This window comes from Topomyia yanbarensis, chromosome 1 (assembly GCF_030247195.1).
Source record: "Topomyia yanbarensis strain Yona2022 chromosome 1, ASM3024719v1, whole genome shotgun sequence".
NCBI classification, from domain to species: Eukaryota; Metazoa; Arthropoda; class Insecta; order Diptera; family Culicidae; genus Topomyia; species Topomyia yanbarensis.
In genome coordinates, this window is record NC_080670.1 from 214,425,847 (window position 1) to 214,447,579 (window position 21,733).

The window sequence follows — 21,733 nt, forward strand, 5'->3', positions numbered from 1 at the left end:
GGCAATCATTTTCCTGTTATCTGCTCGGAGATAGAATCTGATCAAACGATTTTCCCCTGACCTTGCAAGCTTCATTGTTGCTCTAGAACTTAACGAACGATCCTGATCATCATTTTTAACGTAGAATAAAGCGTTTCAACTCGATTGTGATGGAATCTTGCGCGATCGCGGAGATCAAGGTGGGTGTGGGGGGAAACGCGCGCCATCGATTCGCGCTGCTGCTGTACGCGTTAATCGCGATCATGATTGGCGTACGCACGCACCTGAATACGCGCTGAGGAGGCGGAAGGCTGGTATTCCGGAGTGCAGCCACCGATGCCGCTTCGCAAGTTAATTGAATTAAGTGATTAGTTCGGGCAGATGTTGCAGCGCTAGCAAAAAAAAATGGTGTGAGATTACTTCACGCTCTCAGATCGGAGTTTTTATGTGACAATGGTTCGAACAGGCTGAACAGTGATTAGTAGGTACTTATTCATCATAATTTTTTAGTTTCTAAATTTAAATAGCAAATTTTTCATCTTGACTCTTGACTTTAGAATTTTGAATCTGTATTCGAAACAAAAAATATCTCGATTATTTGTTATCCGTCAAGGTGGGATTATTGAGATGTTTTTCAGAATAATTTAATCGTCCATTTTAAGTCCTCGATGATAAGGATAATTCAAGTAAGAAAACTGATATCGAGGCTATTACTCACCTGTGAGAGAAACAAACAGATTTTCTTCAGATTCTTTAACACGTTTAGGTAAAGTTTGTGATATTATCAATACGGAATATTTTTGTTTTAAATAATTTATCCAATACCGCTTCACACCATTACACAATGCATTACAGATGCATGGATCTCAGATTTCCTATGAACAACGATCGTATGAGTACGTTTCAACAGCAAAACTTTGGGATATGTTTTAGAAATTCGTTTTTTGACTCTGCTCCAACTTTTGATTCGTAGCTCTTTCCTCTAATTTTTGATACCAGGTTCTTGGATTTTGATTATAATTTCGTGTCTTTATTCCTGATTTCCGATTCCAAATTTTCTCGATTCTCTGTTCTGGATTCTCTATTCTTGATTCTTCATTCCTTGTTCTTGATTTTTATTATTGATTCTTGATTGGATGGTCTCATATGCCGTATCGTCAGGAAGGGCCACAAATTCAAGTGCAGCAACTAACAAAGGATAACAATCCTTAATGTCACCTACAGGGGATTTTTCGTGTTCTGTTTGGCATATTGCGACCGTTGGTTGAATTCTTTTGTTGACGCATGCCAGAGCAGATTTCGAGCAGGACGACCAACGACGTACCAGATGTTTACCGTGCTTGTCGTTCTGTTTGTGGATTTCCAGGTCGCGTATGATTTTGTGTAACGAAATGCTTGAATATGACCTAAAAATAAAAGTGATTAAATTGGGCGGGGTTTAAATTAAACGTCAAAATATTCGTTTGTGGTGTTAGATGTACTCTCTAATCTATTGTTTCACCATAGCGCTCGAAGGTGCAGCTGATGTGTATAGGAAGCGAATAATCATCACAAGTACACAAAATATTTTCTGTAAACGTAGCAAAAAAAATCATAATTTGGAGAATTTAAATAGCAAAAAGATAATGCGATTTTGGCTTGAACTGATCACAAAGTAGTGGCGTGATAAACTGACAAACAAGTTTGATTCAGTTGTCACAAAATAGTTTGATTCAATTGTCAAAATATTCTCAAAAAAATATCAAAACTCGGCTTTCTAATAGAAACCAACAAAATTCGTTGTTCTAAGCGGTTAAGCATGAACTGATTTGAAGCTGGATAGCTGCTTGCCAATTACCGAAACCATTATCAAGCCTGTTTTTCGTTCAAGCTAGCAGCTAACTAGAAAATAACCTATGTCTAGTGATGTCAGCCATACTAACTATTTTCCCATTAGCCTCCTTCTGAATAACAAAACAACTGCGTACCTATCGCAAGCGAGTGTCACAATTTGCCTTCGCTTCCACAATGCGCAGCAGGAGTCCAATTACTGACAACATAATGTTAGACAGTTTCAAATGGTCATTAAACGGGTCTCCGACCCGGCCCATCGGCAGTGTGCGTGCTCGGTTCAATTAAATGTACAAAATTAAGGAGTTCGAAGAAATTTGGTAACTGGGTAGCTGGAGTCTCATCGCAGCAACCGATTTGTTCGATAATAAACAATAACAAAACACAGCGATAATCTGGTCAACAATTTGAGTCCAATTCCTGTCCTCAATTACGACACAATGTGCGATTGAGATTAGGTAGTAGGCCTTGAAATGGGCGTTGTTCGGAAGAGTTGTTATTTTCTCGCGATGCGTATCAACAGCTGGCCACGTGAAAAAAATTAAACGCCAGTAGTATGTGATACGACTTTCAAGGCCTACCCAGACCAAATCTCATTCAAGTCGATACGGTTGATGTCGGTTCGAGCGAGGCGAACAATTCGCTAAGGTAAACCTCCTTCTACAGTACGGCACACAAATATGTCAAATAATTCATTGTCCTAAACTGATTCACACCTATCATCATCCGCTGAATAATTCATCTAATTAAGTAAACACACTACGGTTCGGGTTCAGAAAATTCCGAGAAATCGGCTGAACTGCGCTGCTAGACCGCGCGAAGGCAGATGGAAATAAATTGCTTTGAAACCAACTTTGCCTTAGGGCTGCCCATATCATTATTGTGACAAATAAGCTCTATACTACTATCAAGGAGAGACGGATGATAGGTTATCTTGATTTGGAGCCTCTGTCGTCAGCAAAGGCTGCTAACACGCATATCGCTGAGAAAACAGGGGTAATAGCAGAATAACACGTAGCAATTAAAAGGCATGATAACCTGTAATAATTTAATAAATTGCTGGATTTAACCGCACTTCAGTGTATTAAAATAACAATTAATAATTCCACCCGGAAGTATTGACGATCATAACGAAAATCAACGGTGCTAGGAGGCTGCCTTGTGAAGGTCGCATTGTTCTAGACTGCACAAGTCGTTGTTTTCCAAACTTTTGCCTTTATTAGTTCCTGTGATAGAGGGAACTTCAACTGACTTGAATAAAATGACCGATTAGTAAATGACACATATCGGCGACACAGTGCTAAATTTTGGGATCAACTTCTCAAGTCAAATATCTCTCACTCTTTCTCTCTAAGAAGAAAAAAATGATACACATAAGACACTACCAATTACTGGTTCCAAATTTGTCTTTGTCTCATCAGTAATCAGTATACTGGTCAGGTAGGCTCCAGTATACTGATGAAACGAAGTCGAAACGTTAATTAAGAGTTTTTGAGTAAGCCTTTCACTAAGTATTTTCATTTGCGAATTTCATCCGTAGTTTTCTGGTTGATAATTGCTATTTTAGACATATCGCTCAACCAATAATTTCACAATCTTTAGATTCTCAGGTCGTATTTATTTGAATTTTGAAATTGTGCGAAATTTGAATGGCTTTGTTACAGCAAAAAACCGAATAATTTCTGCAATAAATTTCAACTACAATCAGTTCCACTTAATCATCCTCAAGTATAATCAATTGCACACAAAAAAGCCTCCTACTTACACCAAAACACTCTCATTTGCATAGCCTTTCTCATTATTTTCTCGAATTTATTAATTGTACGCACCGCTTTTGAACGTACAAAGAGCTCCCCCTTCCCACAGCAATGGTTTCAATGAAGAATTTTACCGCGAAACCGATCGTCGCGGAGCGGCACACATTTCGAGTTCCAACTTCCCCCTGCGACCCGTTCACCCCCTTCAATCCACTCACCGTCGGCCAGCTCAGCTCTAGCCCGGAAGCACTAGAGCTGAAAAGCCATTCTCTTTTCTTTCGGAGTCGCGTCGCTCGCTACACCGCACCGTACCGAACTACAGCAAACTATATGTTGCAGCAGATCGGCTCATTCTCTTCTCTCCGCGTGGCTCCGCTCTCATTTGCGTGAATGCGCTAATGGCTAAAGCGAGTGAAAGTTTGTTGTGTAGTACAATCGAAATAACCTTGTTTCTTCGTCTTCTGTATTTCTTCTTCCTCGTCGTCGTCGTCGGTCGCTTCGGATGGGCATAATGCGCTCTTTTTTTCTTTTTATTCTCTATTTCTATCTTGCTGTTTTGCCTCCGGCAAGCAAATTTTCCGTCGTTTTTCCTGTCACGTCACGAAACTATCGTTTGCTTGGTTGCTGGTTCGAACTGTGTGTGAGAGAAAAAGCTGTCAGAAAAATCTTGTTTTATGTTAAAAGAAAATGTTCAAATGTTGCGAAAAACGACCGATCAAAGTAACCGTTGAAATCGAGCGGCAAAGGAGACCCATCATCAACAACCGTGCCGACGAGAGCCATATTGATTGATTGTTACGCTTTTGTGTGACGCCAGACAGACATCCGGAAAAATGTAACATGAATGCAAACCTACCTACCTACCGAACATGGGCGAGCATAACATTTGGGTTGAACGAAACTTTTAACGAGGAGCGTACGAGTGCGGTTTGGTCAATAGAGCATGAAGAAATTAAATTTACAATTGCATAAAGGCGCAATTCGACGGGAGGCCATGCTTATGCGAACGGTTCGGATTATCATCGAGTTTGAGGTTTCAAAATAAAAGCAGCTGATTATCGTGGTAGGCGTTGATTTCGGTGCTTACAAAGGAGGTAATCAGACTAACCAGAGGGCTCTTGTTAGCAGTCATTTAATAATAATCCATGACGGATTGTCTAGATTTTTGTAGATAACACAATTTTGAGAACTTGAATGACCCCATCTTTCTATCGTCAGTTGAATGTTTCGAATGAGTTCCTCCTTCCAAGCATTGATCGATGGTCCTGTTTTATCTACTTTTTCCTTCATCTCTTCCGCCACCGACATCGTGATCCGGTGACCACAATCAACACGCGCACATTCGTAACAATTAGTACATCAGCACCAATTCCAAGCATCAGCACTTCCGCAGATTCCGAACGCTAACCGCATTTTGTTTTTCTTCACTTTCATCACTACCCTCGCCAAAAGGGAGGAGTGCTGTGTAATAAGTAAAAGCGAAAACTTCCCCCTTTCGAGTCACGCTATCACTATCGCAGTATCAGATACGTTACTCCACCTGCCAACGACGACGAAGACGCGGACGACGACGACGGGTCGGAACTAGCTAAGTAGCGCCTTCGCCCGGTGGTTACAATATCGGTAATATGTAGTACATCGAAGCAAAGGTCTGACATTAGCTACGATCGTACTTCTGGCTTGTTTACTTGTTCGCTTCACGAAAGAAAGAAAAAAACCACAGCCTACTGGGTCTGTTGCTGTGCTGGTTGTTGGTTGGATTTTTTTCGCCCATGCACCTTCATTACCTGGTAGTACAGTTATCGGTAACATCCGCATTTCAAAGGCATGCCAGTATTTGCCGCGAAGCTAATTAAGACAAGTCCCGACACACATCGCGATTAGACGCGGACTTTTGTGTGGAAAATGTTGCCAGTGAGGCAGTTTGAGCTATAGATGTTTTTTTGACTCTAAAATGTTGATTTCAGCAAAAAAGAACGATTCGCATTGAATATTTTTTTTCTTTACAGGACTCTTCGCACCAACGCGCAGTAGGAAAAAGGTATCGAAAAAAGGACTTTACTCAATAACTCGACAGATGGTTGCTGTTTATGAAAAAAATGTCTGGAAAATCTATTCAAGAATGAACACACGGAACGATTTCATACTTATTTGGCCACAAATCAAGAAATGAGAATTCACCAACTCGCATCACCTTAATCAGAGCCACTTTTCTTGCAAAACCTCAAACTTGACTAGGAGGATGCTTACAAAAACAAATAACACTTGCTTCAAAAAAAGTGAATCTTTAGAATATATCCGAATTTCTGGTGGATGAAGCGTAAATTGGGCATATGAGAAGGACTTCAAGAGACCTCAACGTCATAAATTTGTAATGCATATTGCAATGGTGTGACGCTGCAGTAGCTGAATCATATAAAACAAAATAATCCCGTATTGATAATATCACATGTTAAAAACTTTGTTTGCATGAGTTAAAAAAATTGAAATAAAATTTGAAAGAAATCACAGTAGGCTGGTGTCGTATTTTCCCGCAGGTGAGTAGTTTTTCTGATGTTTTTGCCTTTCTCATATAAAGAAAGGCTATGCAATCACTGTAAAAATCGACTTTTTAACCGAGGCCCGGAGGGCCGAGTATCATACACCATTCGATTCAGTTCGTCGAGATAGGCAAATGTCTGTGTGTGTGTGTGTGTGTATGTGTGTGTGTCATTTAAACTCACACAATTTTCTCAGAGATGGCTGAACCGATTTTCGCAAACTTAGTTTCATCTGAAAGGTATAACGCTCCCATAAGCTGCTATTGAATTTCTAGTTGATCCGACTTCCGGTTCCGGAGTTACGGGTTGAAGAGTTCGGTCACACAGCAAATTCCCATATAAACTGGTACCACCATAATGTTCAAATGATGGAAAACATATTAAAATTGATGTAACATTACTCTAGTTTGCGGGTCTGGATCACTAATGATCAATCAAAGCAGCTTTGACCACATTGGCCACCTATGACAATTCATGACGCCCCCGGGTAACCCGCCAAGTTCCTAAGCTAATATCACACCCATTCCACAACGAATTCTCTACCGATTTTTACGAACTTAATTTCAAATGAAAGATACAGTAATGCCATTGACTGCTGCTGTATTTCATTCGGTTCTGACTCTTGCTTCCGGAGTTACAGGGGTGTTAGTAAGGATACACTGGAATTTCCCATATAAATCGGTACAATCGTAATACCTCAGAGGCTAAAAACTATTGAAATGGTCACCAAATTACTTCTAATTGCAGATCTAGATAACTGATTGCTAATCAAACATTCTTTGAATATATTGTCCACTATCGACGATTCCGGAAGTCCGGAATTTCGGGCATATTCTACAATTAAAGTCACATCGGTTCTTCGGTGATGACTGAACCGATTTTCTCAAACCAAGTCTCAAATGGAAGGCAAAATATGCAGTTGAGTATTGCGTCGCTGCCCCTAGACCCCCCCACCGGCTTGCCCTTACACCTCCCTCCTTCATCATTCCCCTCCCCTTGGACCACCCTCACGCCCGCATTTCCTTCATCCACCCCGTATACCGAAATAAGATGAAGGATTTCTGACGCATCCTCCACTCCCACTCTATTAACCCCCCATTCCCTCCACTTTCAAACCCATTCCCCCTATATTTCAAAATATAATCACATGAAGATAACATTGAACTCATGCTGATTAGGCTAATTAAATATTATTCTTGTGCCTTTCTCATATAGAAAGGTTATGCAATTGCTCCAAAAACCGACTTTCTAACCGAGGCCCGGAGGGCCGAGTCTCATATAACATTCGACTCAGTTCGACGAAATCGCAAAATATCTGTGTGTATGTATATGTGTATGTGTATGTGTATGTGTGTATGTATGTGTGTGTATGTGCGGATTTGTTAACAAAATGTCCACATCGGTTTCTCGGAGATGACTGAACCGATTTTTACAAACTAAGATTCAAATGAAAGGTATAATATTCCCATAGGTTGCTATTGAATTTCATTTTCAACCGACATCTTGTTCCGAATTACGAGTTGAAGAGTATGGTTACAAAACAAAATTTGTTGATTTTTCCAAATCGGTTTCTCGGAATTTTCTGAACCGATTTTGACAAACTTAATTTTAAATGAAAGGTCCATCAGCTGCTGTTGAATTTTGTGTGGATCCGAGTTCTGGTTCCTGAATTACAGGGTGATACGTACGATCACGCAGCAAATCCCGATTCTAATGAATTCTGCGATGAATGTAAAAAGGTGATTTTTTTTCCAAAATGTAAACACAACTGTTGAATTTGTAGATCTAGGTCCCCAACAGTCATTCAAAGTCTCTTTGGCCACACTGGCCACCATCGACGGATCCGGAAGCATCCAAAGTCAGAATAACGGTTATATTGGTTTCTCGAAAATGGCTAGATTTGCTCAACTTAGTCTCAAATGAAAGGTGTTGCGTCCCCAGAAACTGATATTAAATTCCATCTCCATCCGACTTCCAGCACCGGAGTTACGGGTTGTGGAGGTCGATCACATAGAAAACTCCGATTCAAACCGATACCGCGATGAATGCAAAAAGGTGCTCTTATATATACTTACCAAGTGTAATAAGAATGAAAGACATTTCCATAAAGTTATATTGTACGAACCAGCTATTAAATCATAGTTTGGAGAAATGAGAAAGGCACAATTGCACCTCTAGGTGGATTAAAACAGGTTTTCTTAATTATATTAACCAAATGTTTTTTTCAAGGAATAAAATGGATAACGATTACCTTAATCTTATTCTTACACGGCTGTGTGGCTACAGGACCGACATCGGACGCCCCTGTTCCTGCATGTTTTTGGGAATATACAAAAGCTGTTCTACTCGCCGACACTGTCATCGCTGAGCAACTGAAATGTCTGAATCGTATCTGGGACGGCCAACCTATTCCATCATCTTGAATGACCGGATGGTTAATAAACACATTATGACTTTGGGGTCCGGATTCCATCTTGGTGCTTTTGGAGAAATTCTCCACTAGGCCCTAGCCGATGACCAGTACGCTGAAATCGCTATTTTAGATATTGCTAAGGCACAAACCACGGATACCCTAGAGGAATTCCACCGACAGCTGGGGAGTTATTGGAAGCCTTCCTTCCAAAGGATGTCCCTGATTTTGTCTTCGTACGATATCATTATCCTAGCGGCAGGAAAGACTCCAAATCGAGTGAGAATACGTCTACGGCCAATGAGCTGAAACAGCAAATTTTAACTTGGGCTCAGACAAGTGATGATTGTTGTGATTCGCACCACGTGGCTACTAGTCAAACTAGGTGGTAATCTGATTCCCTTCCGCCGGTAACCGTAGGTCCTCGGCATCACACTGAATTATTGCCCTAACATACTGCCGCACATTCGATTCCTCAAACGAGACTGCAAAAGCAGGAGGAAACGTTCCATCCAGACCTTCAGCTACCGGCGTCTGAATTGGAAAAGGAGGATCACCATCAACGATGACAAGATGTACTAAGGAATCGAGTCACAATTCAAAATGGTTTGACGAGTGCGACCGGCTTCCAATATACTACCCTGCGTTAAGGCTGCCCCCTTTCCGGTTGACCGCCACCAACATCATGCCTACATCGATGTGACCTAAGATTTGTGGAGAGGACATCGAATAACAATTGCATCTAACTTTAGACCACTCAAAACATTTCTAGAGGAAAACGGAAACGAAACTTTGTCAACTGGCACATCACAAGATCCGAAGCAGCTCTTGGCACAAACACCAACCTATCTAAGTCACTTAGAGCAAGCCCTCTCCAGAGTTCAAGATCAATTCATAAACCCGGATCTTCTGATGCATCCAAGCTGGTCAACCGTATTTGGGTACGAGTCCTGAGGAAAAGAAAAAGCCTCGCTTTCCGCCTCTTCTCATCAGCGAAAGTCGCAGCGATTAGTCTAACATCTCTACCGCCATACAATCTGACCCCCTGTCGATGATCACCACCCTGCAAACGGGTACGTTGTGCTACCCGTTGGTACACGGCGACTAGCAGGAATAACTCGCGTCAATGCAATGGTTGTGTTGGGTCTTCGAGGTGCCCTTGCATCGGACAGACCTCGGCACTTACCATTGGAGCAGGGTAGGTCCACCACCGCGGAACGCTACAAAGCTAGGAGGTAAATAGAAACGAAAACGAGCAACCGTACTGGGAGAGAACCATCGTCAGGGAACTCACAGTCGGAGTAGGGTAAATATACCACCGGGACTATCCCAGTAAATCGCGACAAAGCTAAATGGTTCACGGAAGAGTATATATTTCGTTGAGAGAGACATCAATCCACCAAACTGACATAAACTTCGATTCATCGAAAGTTATTGGCGATTGGGATGAGTCTTGAAAATCTAAAACAAGATAAGATTTTAGTTGGAAATTGCACGAGTCGAATACGGATTTTTATACTCCTATGCGTCGAAATAGAATCCGAAGTGAATTGGTGAATCCAAATCTCATCCCGACCAATCCCTAGTTTGCACGCACGAAGCATTTCCTTTGCGCACGATTTTCCGATCTAAAGCGGACCCTACACAAGACAAGATCTTCAATTAAAAAAAATCACGAGACTACGCCAATACGTCAATCCCATTTAAATTCTATGAAGTCAATATTTTCAAGATCACACCATCAATATATTGATCAACGATTGGGTTATTGGAAATAACGCTTTCAGTTAATAAATTTCAAAATCCTGAAAGCATCTGCGGTATCATCACCAATGGAAATCATTTGACATCCATAAATGGCGAGATAATAAATTAATACGCGACACCAGGTAGCAACCGTTCATATCAAGTCTAAAGAAACAACAACAAAAAACACCATCCGTAATTTTCCGGTGCTAACTTCAAATGTGACTGTCACGTGATTGGCGAATTATACCCGCACACACCGGTGACGGTCGTGACTTTTGTATGGCGCATATCGCGTTTCTGCGAGGATTTCGCAACAAGCTCATAATCGTTCACTCGAGCGAATCAGTTGCAGTTAAGCCGAAAAATGACATGTAATCATCGCTTGATTGGTTACTTTTTGACATACATTTACACATGGATTATAATCGTCAATCGAAGTAGGCAATCTATACCGGCTTCGAATAAAGTACTTTTACTGACAGTCGCGAAAAAAAACAAGTTCACTTTCCACGACAGCACCCCAAGTATGTGACGAAACCAAGAGTGAAAGCGACCGAAAAGTGACCGATCGGAAATGGTTTCGTAAACCGAATCAGTTATGATTATTCATTTATCCGTTCGATTCGTTCATCCGTTTGTTGAATCGCATTACGACGGGACAGTGTTTTCGGGGTTATCGGGTACCGATGACGACAGACACTGCCACCACCACCACCACCACCCGTTTGTTCATAATGGCGACCGCAGCCGGTTTAGGCGGAAATTAACATCGACTGGTTAATTGTTAACAGTCGAAAGTATCGCCCCGCTGACCGACTTGGGAGCTTTGCTGTCGAGGAAGAAATTTTCGGACGAGTGAAAATTAAAGTGACGGGATGCGGACTTGAGAGGTGACAGAAGTTTGAATGGATTTTACGAAGTGTATAAATAAATGACAAACTTTTTTAAATGTTATGTTCTGAGAAATCTGCCTAAATCTGTACTCGATTATAAAAATCGAAGAAATCAATTGTGTCCTTCTATCAAAAACGCTCGTAGCGTCTGACAGAATTGTGAAACACTGTCGATCGAAGTAGTCGCATCAATTCACCAACCGTCGTTAGTGTATTGATATCAGTTGTCAACCGGTCGTGTTTGCCTGTTTCTAGGTTTGAATTATGTACCTCATCTAAGAGGCCCATGAACACGGAAACGGAGCTTGTTGTTTACTGATTTGTCAAATTGTGCTAGAACCGTATACAGTTAGTTTGCGATCAAATTCCCTTTTCTTTAGTCTGAAATGTTCCACATGTGTAAGTACCCAAATCGTGACTGCTCCAACCAATTACCTCAAACGCCGTCTATTCTACATGAATGAACTGTGATGCCGCTAAAACGACCGAAGAATACCCCAACAGTGCACGCTACAGCGCGTTCTCTCTCACAGCAGATCCGACCGGAAATTTTGTTTACTTAATTGGATAAACTAACCTTTTTAAATCGCTCTGATTCTGGCTGATGGCGCTGGACAAAGGACGGACAACGGAATGATACGCCGACATCAGCACCACCATCATCTTCATCATCATCATCATCGTTATTGAGCGTACCGTATTCAAACAATACACACATGTATGTCAGTACAGTTCGGTTAGAAATGCAGTGCGTCTAACTAGCCTAACAATGGAACAATAAAATGTAACTGGCAACGTCTGTCAAGCGGTCGGCCCGGATTGCGATAAAAATAACAGCAGATAAGTTCGCAGCTTTATTTGCATTGCCCCCAACAACAACAACAACAACAACAACAGAAGTTGTCTGGGTTGCTCTTCTCGGTATTGCATTGGAGGGATGTTTTTTCTCGGCTGGATATCAACAAGTAAGACCAAACGTGACTTTATAAACAGTAACACTCCTATAGGGTGAATTCCGTATCCGCGAGAATGTCACGTTCGTTGCCATTAAACAACTGCACTGACTGGGGGTGGTGGGATTAGGAAACACATTCGCGAGCGTACCTGCGATCATCCCGTGTCGCTTCGATTGATGCGCTTTATTTCATTTTTGTGCAAATCGAATGTTTTTAATCTCCGGGACCACATATCACCACCGATGCGGAATGCGGAGGAATAAACCAGTCATGATGGCGTGGGAGCACGTGTCATCTTCGATTGCCATATAAATGAGAGAAATTTAACTGCATACTGAAACGTTTGACTGATGGAAAACGTTTAGGAATGCTAAAGTTTATTTTCCTGTATGTTTTCTCGATTGAAATCCGAACAAGAAGATAAAGCTGTATCAAACAAGCAGAAATTTGACGTATCTACGCCATTTCAATGCGCCAAATTTATGTAGGCCAGTTTCTTACCAGAATAGTAGTTCACAGTAAAATCCATCAAAGTATGCCCTGCCGTTTCGTAGTTGATTACCGTTTGGACTTTACCTCTTTTTTCATCCAACAGCAATAGACAGAGAGCTCTACAAAACTGTTAGCTATGCGAGCAAAATAAAAATATGTGAAGAGGTAGTGAGTCTGCCATTGACGTCATTAACACTATAGCATAGAATAGCATAGCAAAAAGCATAAGCATCGGCACTGAACAAAACTACCATTTACGTCATTAGCTTTATATGGAAATTACAAGTGTTGCACTGGGTTTCTATAGTTTTCATACTGCACAATGGTCCAAAATGTAAATTTAGCTGATACTTTAACTATTTAAATAAACTAATTAACTTAATACTATTTTAATGAAATGACAGTTTCCTCTGTACACGTTTACGGTGAAACCCAAGGTTGAGAAGGGTGTTCGTTTCGAACTGTAGTAGTTGTGGCGTGTTTGTGAACCGCGATTTATCTCCCTTAGAGCCGGTCTGAGTAAGACGGATGGTAGATTCCGTGGAAGTATCCAAGATGCGTTCGAGGACCCAACATCGTTCGAAACGGAGACAAGGATTTCTTCGCTTGCTGGATCCTTGGTTAATTCCGGGTTGTTCACTAGAAGGTGCTCTACAGTGAGCCTGGTTGGATACATAGAGGGCACACCGATGGATCGACACTGATGATTGTGTGTTCGTGGATGATCCTCGTGTGACCAGTGCGGAATCGGAAGAGGGCTCTATCTGGTCGATCCACCGTCTTCTTGTTCCTATACGATCGCCCTTAAGAACCATCTTCACCGGGTCGTCGTCCGACATTCTTGCGACGTGTCTAGCCCACCGCAAACGTCCCATTTTTGCGATGGATGATTCCTCCAGCAGCTGATGCAACTTATGGTTCATTCGTCTGCGCCACGTTCCGTTTTCCATCTACACGCCACCATAGATGGTACGCAACACCTTTCGTTCGAAAACACCAAGGACGCGTTGGTCCTCCACGAGCACAGTCCAGGTTTCGTGGCCGTAGAGGACCGCCGGTCTAATTAGCATTATGTAGATAATCAACTTCGCACGGTGGCGAATTTTATTCGACTGGAGCGTCCTCCGGAGTCCCGCCAAGATCCATTTCTGAATTTCTCTGCTGGTATCATTGTCGACGGTTACCAGTGAGCCCCTATGCCATAGCTGATCTCGATCGATTGTGTCATACGCCGATTTGAAATCGATGAACAAATGATGTGTGGGCACGTTGTATTCGCGGCACTTCTGCAGAACCTGCCGAATCGCAAATATTCGCGGCCGTGGTGGCGCGGGAACCCATGAATCCAGCTTGGTAGTGCCCCACGGACTCCCTTGCAAATGGTGACAATCGGCCGTAAAGAATTTGGGAGAGGACCTTGTAGGCGGCGGTAAGTAGCGTGACCGCGCGGTAGTTGCAGCAATTCAACTTGTCACCCTTTTTGTAGATTGCGTAAACGACACCCTACATCCACTCTTCCGGAAGAATCTTATCCTCCCAAAGTTTGGCGATTACCCAGTGCAGCGCTCTAGCCAGTGTATTTTAATAGCTCGCTGGGTAGTTGATCTACACCGGCAGCTTTGTTGTTTTTCAGGAGATCAGGGGCCGGCAGTCTATCGTCTTCTGCGCGTGCTTCACCGTTGAGGTTCTCGTCATAATACTGCTTCCACCTCTCAATCTCCTCACACTCGTTCGTAAGAAGGTTGCTGTCTAAGTCCCTACACATATCGGCTTGCGGAACGTAGCCTTTGTGCGAACCATTCAGCTTCTCGTAGAACTTCCGAGTGTCGTTTACGCGGTACAGTTGTTCCATCGCTTCGCGATCTCGTTCCTCCTGTTGGCGCTTCTTTCTGTGGAGGACCGAGGTCTGCCTGTTCCGTGCTTGTTTGTATCGCTCCTCGATTTGTCTCGTTCCCTGCTGCATTCTTCTCCTCTATTACTGCTTACATTCGTCATCGAAACAGTCGTTTCCTCGATTCGGAATTCTGTACTTAGTGCCGCTATAGCAGTATTTCCTATGGCGGAACGGATCTCGCTCCAGCCATCTTCAAGAGTAGCTTCCAGCCGCTGTGCGTAGTCTTGGGCAACCCCGGCGTCCCAAAGTTGCGCGATGTTATGCCTTGACGTCCAACTACGACGAGTGTTGTACACCGTCGAGTTTTTAGCGCTCCATCTATTGCAACGTTTAGATCTGCTTACTTGAGCCAGTTAGCTCCAAACTCCACTCGGATATTCCCCTGCGGTCAAATTTAGCAAGCCTCCTGATTATGTGAACCATTCAGCTCCCAGCTTCATTGCTATCTACTCAAAAGTCTTCGGTAGTAAATCCACCCTACTCCGAGTGTGGCTGGCGTTCGTAATGTGCTAGTTGACGAAGTTCCGTTCCCGTATTCCTCTAGAGATGTTTTGAGATGTCCAAAGCGAGGTGCAATCGCTATTCTATGTCCTCTCTAGAAATCTTAGGTTGCATCAATGTTGGCGACTAGCAACCGAAAAAGAGCAGCTTCAAGGGGCTGGGCTGCTCGGAAACCAGCAGGGAAACCAACACACGTAAAACCGTCCCAATTGACACTTGTGATCTCGATTACTTAGTACATCTTGCTGTGAATAAGTGCACCTCCGACGTTGAGGGTGGTCATTCTTTACCAAGTCGGATGCCGCTAACTGATGGTCCGGATCAAACGTTTCCTCCTGATTTTAGTCTCGTATGAGGGATCGAATGTGCGGCAGAAAGGTGAGTTGACGATCCAGTGTTCTGATTAGAAGCTGCGGTTAGCGGCGTATCGCGCAGTCTGCAGCCTTATTATCTCATGGATTGAAGTCTTCCCTGCTACTAGAATAATAGTGTCGTACGTAGACAAAATCAGCGATACCCTCTGGAAGGAAAGTTTCCGGAAACTCTCCAACTGTCCGGGAAATTCCTCTAGACTATGCGTGGTGTGTGCGTTAGCAATATCTGAAATATCGATATTAGTGTATTGGTCATCGGCTAGGGCCTGGCGAAGAATCTCTTCAAAAGCACCAAGATGGAATTCGGTCCTCAAGGTCATAATGCGTTTACTATCCGTTTGATAAATAGACTTATAGGTCGGAATCTGTTTCCGGGAATATGGATTAACCTGGTTATTTTCCAAGATAATGGAATAGGTTGATTGTCCCAGATACGGTTCAGACATTCCAATGATTTCCTAGGTACCCGGTTTCGAGGCGTCAGGAAGGTCCTCGGTGGACATAAACAAGAAATATCTGCCGAGTTGGTTACCAATCTCCAGCTCCAGATTTACCGTAATGTTCTCGTTGACAACGAGTGAGTAACCGGCTTATCGTGCTTTGTCACTGAAGTCATTCAACCTCCTCCACAGTTCGGATGACGTCGATTCAAGTGATATGCCTTCGAGACAGGTGTTCCTGCTTTTCTTTTGTTTCTTTGATGACCACTTGCTTATTGTACTTCTAGCTTTATGGAAACTTCATGTGTGAGTGCCCTGATAGGGTATTTGTGTTCTACTAGTTTGTGGGTCGAGATTAAGGCCAAAGGCTCAGGGAAATCAGTCCAGCGTGGATGTGTTCGGCCATTTGGTTACCATTCATTGCATCATGTGGTGAGCGTTAAAATCTTTCATAGTCAGGAAGGCAGTCTCTAGCTACTTGGCTGGGAGGTACGCAGAGACGATTGTGCACCTGACCAGAAACGAGATGACGGCTATCAGCTCAAGCTGAACCGGGTCCGATATAACCAGTCGGGATACCGAGCCCCGAAATATGGTGTTCCACTTTTGACAGCAGCAGTTTCCTAATTATGGACCAGAGTTGGTGTTGTTTCTTGTACGACATAAACGATTAATAGCTGTAGGTCCCCAAGCCGCCTCTGAGACCGCTCATGTACCACTGAAGTGCTAGAGTGATTCGGTTCTACTTTAGCGGTGGATTCTAGGGGCAGATCACTTGTGGTGCATTTTTAAAAATCAGTGAAATAAAATGCATTTCTTTGCATCAAAATAGAAATTCATAACGTATTGCGTGTAAGACGTTAAAACCTTACAAAAAACTAGCCTCACATTCATCAAAACGTCGAACAAAGTGGATCAGCGAAGGACGTTCGTTAAACAAACTTTTCTGCGAGGGAGTGCAAAGTTAACGCAAAAATGGAAATTAGATGCATTTTATCTAATTTGATATACATTCCTAGAATGATCTTCGCCTATGATAAAGTTCAGTCGATGTTGCTGTTTTCACCACTAGCAAAAACAGATGGTAATCAAGACAGATTCAAGATCGTGATTCGTAAGTACAATAGACTAACAAAAACATTCAATTGCGAGACCGAATACATCGACAGCAACGATAGTATGGACGACTAGAATAGGTATTGTAAATTCCCAGCACTATGCAGGTCCAGGGGCGTCCGAGTCAGCATAAAAATAAGGCAATCGGTATCCATTTTATTCTTCGATAACACTTGGTAAATATTAACTAGAAAAAAATCAAGGAAACTACTCACCTGTCGGGGAAACACGACACCAGCCTACTGCGATTTCTTTCAAATTTTATTTCAATTTTTTTGGCTCATGCAAACAAAGTTTTTAACACGTGATATTATCAATACGGATTTTTTTTTTTTATTTCTGTGATTCAGCTACCGCAGCTTCAAATTATTGAAATATGCAATCATGTCCTTCTCATGTGGCCAAAATTCGTTTCAGCCACTAGAGCAAACACTTAGTCAAGTGTGATGTGCCACAAGAAAGGGTGTACTGATGAAGTTGATTGTTAATTCGCGATCCGTTTTTCTTAATTTTGTATTCGACAATCTTGTTTCTTGATTCTCAATCCTTGATTCGTCATTCTCGATTCCTGAACGTTGATCCTTAATTGTTGTTATTGAACATTGATTCTTGATTCGTTTTGTTACGTGACTTGTCATACTGGGTGCACGATTCTTGATTATTAGTTCCTGGTTCTTTATCTTGATTTATCGATTTTTGATTCCCGATCCTTAATTTTTTGATTTGGGGCCAAGTGAGTATGAAAACGTTCCTTGTGTTCATTCTAAATACTTTGAATAGATTTTCCAGCCTAAACAGCAACCATTTTGGAGAAATTCATGAAACCTTCTGTCGAGTTATTGAGTAAAGTCATGTTTTTGATACCTTTTTCCTACTGCGCGTTGCTTCTGCAAAAAAACATTTTGTGATCTATAAACATAAATTTGAGTTAATGACGAGATTCCAATATGGCGGACTGAAATGTGACTAAATTGTTAGTCACATTTTAATCCGCGATTATCCATTTTTATTCTTTTTTCACCGTTTTCTGCTGTTGTTTGATAACTCATAGATGCAGATCAAGCCGTGAAATACGTTCTCAAGACCTGCACGCAGGTAGAGTACGATGCGAAGTATTCTGTGAACGTGCATAATATCATAAAAAGGTTTCTACCTGAGACGCGCGTCTCAAACCGAAACGTTTTTGATGCGCGGATCGAAAAACCTATTTAACACAATATAGTAGACACTTATACCTTTCAAAAAATGCAAAGAACAAATTCAATTTTTGAAATCCCCTTAAGATGTAAATTGCCACAGCCCCGCAGAATGCTTTCTGCTAAAGAATCATTCGTCTTTGACAATAACTTGGGAACGATTTGAGCAAATTTATGGCTTTCGTGGTTGTGAATTTGTTTACAAAATCAAGAGCCTTGAACAAAGAATAAAAACCAAAACTGATGGGCAACCCCTGGCAACCAGCTGGTACCGGTAGCCACTGATTTATCAATGATTCATAGTACACCGTTTCTGATTCACTTCAAACTTTTGAAACGGTTTCAAAACTCGTTGATTTATTTTTCGCACCGTAGTCTAATTTGTTTTCACAATTAACACTTGCTAATTTCGAAAGAAAAGTTGACAGGAGTGAAAAAAAAGTTCGCCACCATGGTCTAAGGTTGCTGTGATCCTCACAGCCGTTCGTTTCGCACTTGAGTTGATGCCTAGTTTTTGAATTTACCCGTGTAGGGAACTTGAAATGGTTTGAATCTTCAACGCTTTCCGCATTGTTTTTCTAAATTTTTAAAATTATTTCTTCTGATGAAAGCACATGTCTGCATTTCTTCTTGAATTAAGTTCAACCGATTTCGTGCAGGGGCTTTCGAATTCTTCCATTTTTTCAGTACTTCGCATATTCGCTTCATAGCCTACTGTGTTTATAAGCACTTTTTTAAAATATTTCTGCAGGGGTCATTCATGGCACCGTGGAATCGGCACGCTTACTTAGATTCGCCTATTTTTTCGAGATAGAAAAATACTTAACCTTATATGCGGGGCTTGGAAACGCATCCAGATGAGAAGCGTAGAAGGTTTAATCAATTTCAATACCATGGTGGCACGTTTCGACATTATCTCAACCATCAAAAGACTATTGCAAACACTTTATTAAACCACAGAAATAAGACATGATCTCACCAATTTAATTCTGCAGTTAGTAAACAAGTCACAAGCACTTATGAGCTGGTTTCGCCACAGCCTACTAATCTTTCCAATGAACACGAAAACATTGCAGCTGGCGGCAAAGTGTTAAAAGCACTTTGTTGACTCCCAAAATAAACTCCATTTATGGGCAGATTGAATTAGGCGTCGGTAAACAGCAAACGTGGTCAAAACAAAATTAGCTTTACGGCCGCCGCGATGCTGGACCGAACATTAAAGATAGATCTTATCTAATCACTTATTCTAGCACCAAGGCTTACCGCTCACACTTAAACAATACCACAATTAATTCACTAATTTCGCATGCCAATGGTGCGAAAAAAAAATCTGCACGTTACATAAAGTAGCAACACCCAACCCGGCGCCGCGAACGGGGGTTCAAAGACCGCATTACCAACGCCCCCCTTTCAATCCCCAACATAACAGAATACGAATAGACTGACAAAGGGACCATAACTCATGTCTAACAGCGCATTTCAGTTATTCGACAACGCAATTAACATACACACGCACACAAGCGGTTAACCATTTTGGGAAACTACGGCGAGTTAAAGACGGAGCCCACCGGCGCCGAGTCGGTTATTCACGACACCTCCCTCTCCAAAGAGCTACAAATTCCGGGGGCCTAGATCGGCCGGGTGCCTACAATAATTACCGGCGAGGGCTGCTGTCAGTACTTACCTAACTCTAATTTGGACTCTGCTCGAACTGTGGAGGTCGTGACCGTAGCCACCAGCAACAGGTAGAACCCGCCCTGAGTAAGGATACTGCAGGGTACCGCCGCTTTCCATCGATCGTGACCCTTCCGCCGACCGCTTTGCGTCCCCATGCTGTGCCGTCGTACGTTGCAGCAATGGTGCAAAGAAGTGCTCCAGGAAGGACAGCAGAGTGTCCGCTGAAACCCCGGGTTCCCGGGTCTACAGCAAGTCCACTGGAGACAGGGTACTCAGTTCCGGAAGCTTTGTTCTTCCTTAGTTATGGTTAAGGTCACTTATGAAAAAAAAACACTCACACGCACTTTATTCTGTTTACGTATTCGCTAGCACCTTCTGAAGATGATGATGATGATGACCTGCACACGCAGCAGATCATTAAATCACGGTAGCAGCATTCCCTTCCTTATTGCACGGTTGATGTGCACTTTACCGCTTTTAGAACACGACTCAATTCTGAACACTCTCGATCGACCGGCACTAACCAACGGAATGACTTTCAATTTTCAATCGATCTTCACTCCCCCCTCAGCGCTCGCACAGCTCGCCTCAACACAAACACAGACAACACTGCATTCACCGTGATCTTGATCAAGCGATCGAACTTTTTTTTCGTGTTACATACAACTAGATTTTTTTATCTACACACACGGACTCTGGACAGATTGGTGCGGTGTGGGGGGTTCACCTTTTTTCTTCCCGTTTGGTTGGGATCTTATTGTGATCGTTGGCGTTGATGTTGTTGTTGTTGTTGTTGTTGTTCGCACTAATTCTAGCACTTATTCCCTTGGGTACATACTGGCGAAAAAAGCCCAGCGATCCTGATCACGGGCACACCTACAAACACAATCGAAATCAGCGACAACACCGACGACGAGTGGACCTGGGTTTTTCCCTCGTCGGGTCGTGGCCAAATGTTGGGGATTGACTGCTAACTCGCTGACGGGGTCGGGGGCTTTTTGCTGGTCTCGGTACGGTTTCTGGTGGACTGAAAGAAAAATAGAAACAGGGTAATGATTAGTTGCGTTGTGGTGTATGCAGTGAAGTCATCAAAATTTTATTTTCTTTTTTGTTGATGTAAAGTTTACACACTCTGACAATTCTGGACAAGCGGTAATCGAGGCGATAAAAAAGGTATAGAAAAACAAATCTGCGTAGACCGGTTAGAAAAAAAACAAGGTAGGCTGTGATCGCAAACAATTTTCTCTCAACCGCTGTCACAGTGATTTCTCGCGTCAAACCATAAAATTATGAAAAGATTTGAATTGTAACGAAGTGTGATATGCTAAAGTGAATTTGAAAGTGAGAGACTATCACATCCCCCGAGGGAAACCGTACCATCCATCAGCTTCCATTAACGAAAGATCAGAAACTAAAAATTCATGATCTCCTCAACGTCCCTGGTCGGTCGGTCGGGTCGGTATGTTCAATTCGCCTCGAGGCCCGCTTCGTGGCGAAGCCCGCAGCACCAATCGCAATATTTTTTTTATTATTGTTTTTATTTTCCTCTCGGCTTATTTTGCCGAAACCGGTTTTGCGCTCGCGTATGAATGCGTTGTTGTTGTTTTTATACAGCCTAATATATTTTTCTTCGCATTGGATTCCCTACCAAAGCCCCGGCACGGACTACAGTCGACCTCATGCTGAGCACGACGGCCACGGTTGCTAGATGAGTTTCTCGTCTTCGATTTGGATACCCCCGCGAGCGAATTATTTGCATATTCCTACTATTTTGTGTATGATAATTTCCAAAAAATCGTTATACCCTTTGATCACAGTCTTCCGGTCGCCATTAGACTTTCACTAATTAAAACGGCGATTTCCACGTAAACAACAATTATTAAAGTTGAAAGATTCAAGCGGGCTTTGCCCGAGATGATTGTGGCGCCA

The 21,733-nt window shown here is 42.4% G+C and overlaps 1 protein-coding gene across 1 annotated transcript in view; it reads right to left on the minus strand.

Annotated features, from left to right (window-relative positions):
- The window catches only part of LOC131692223 (low-density lipoprotein receptor-related protein 2), a 120,005-nt gene that overhangs the window by 33,128 nt on the left and 65,144 nt on the right, over nt 1-21,733 (minus strand). Inside the window, exon 2 of the mRNA XM_058979140.1 lies at nt 19,812-20,831. Within this exon, the coding sequence (XP_058835123.1) occupies nt 19,812-19,959 (148 nt within the window). The 5' untranslated portion in view covers nt 19,960-20,831. The remainder of the gene's footprint in view (nt 1-19,811; nt 20,832-21,733) is intronic.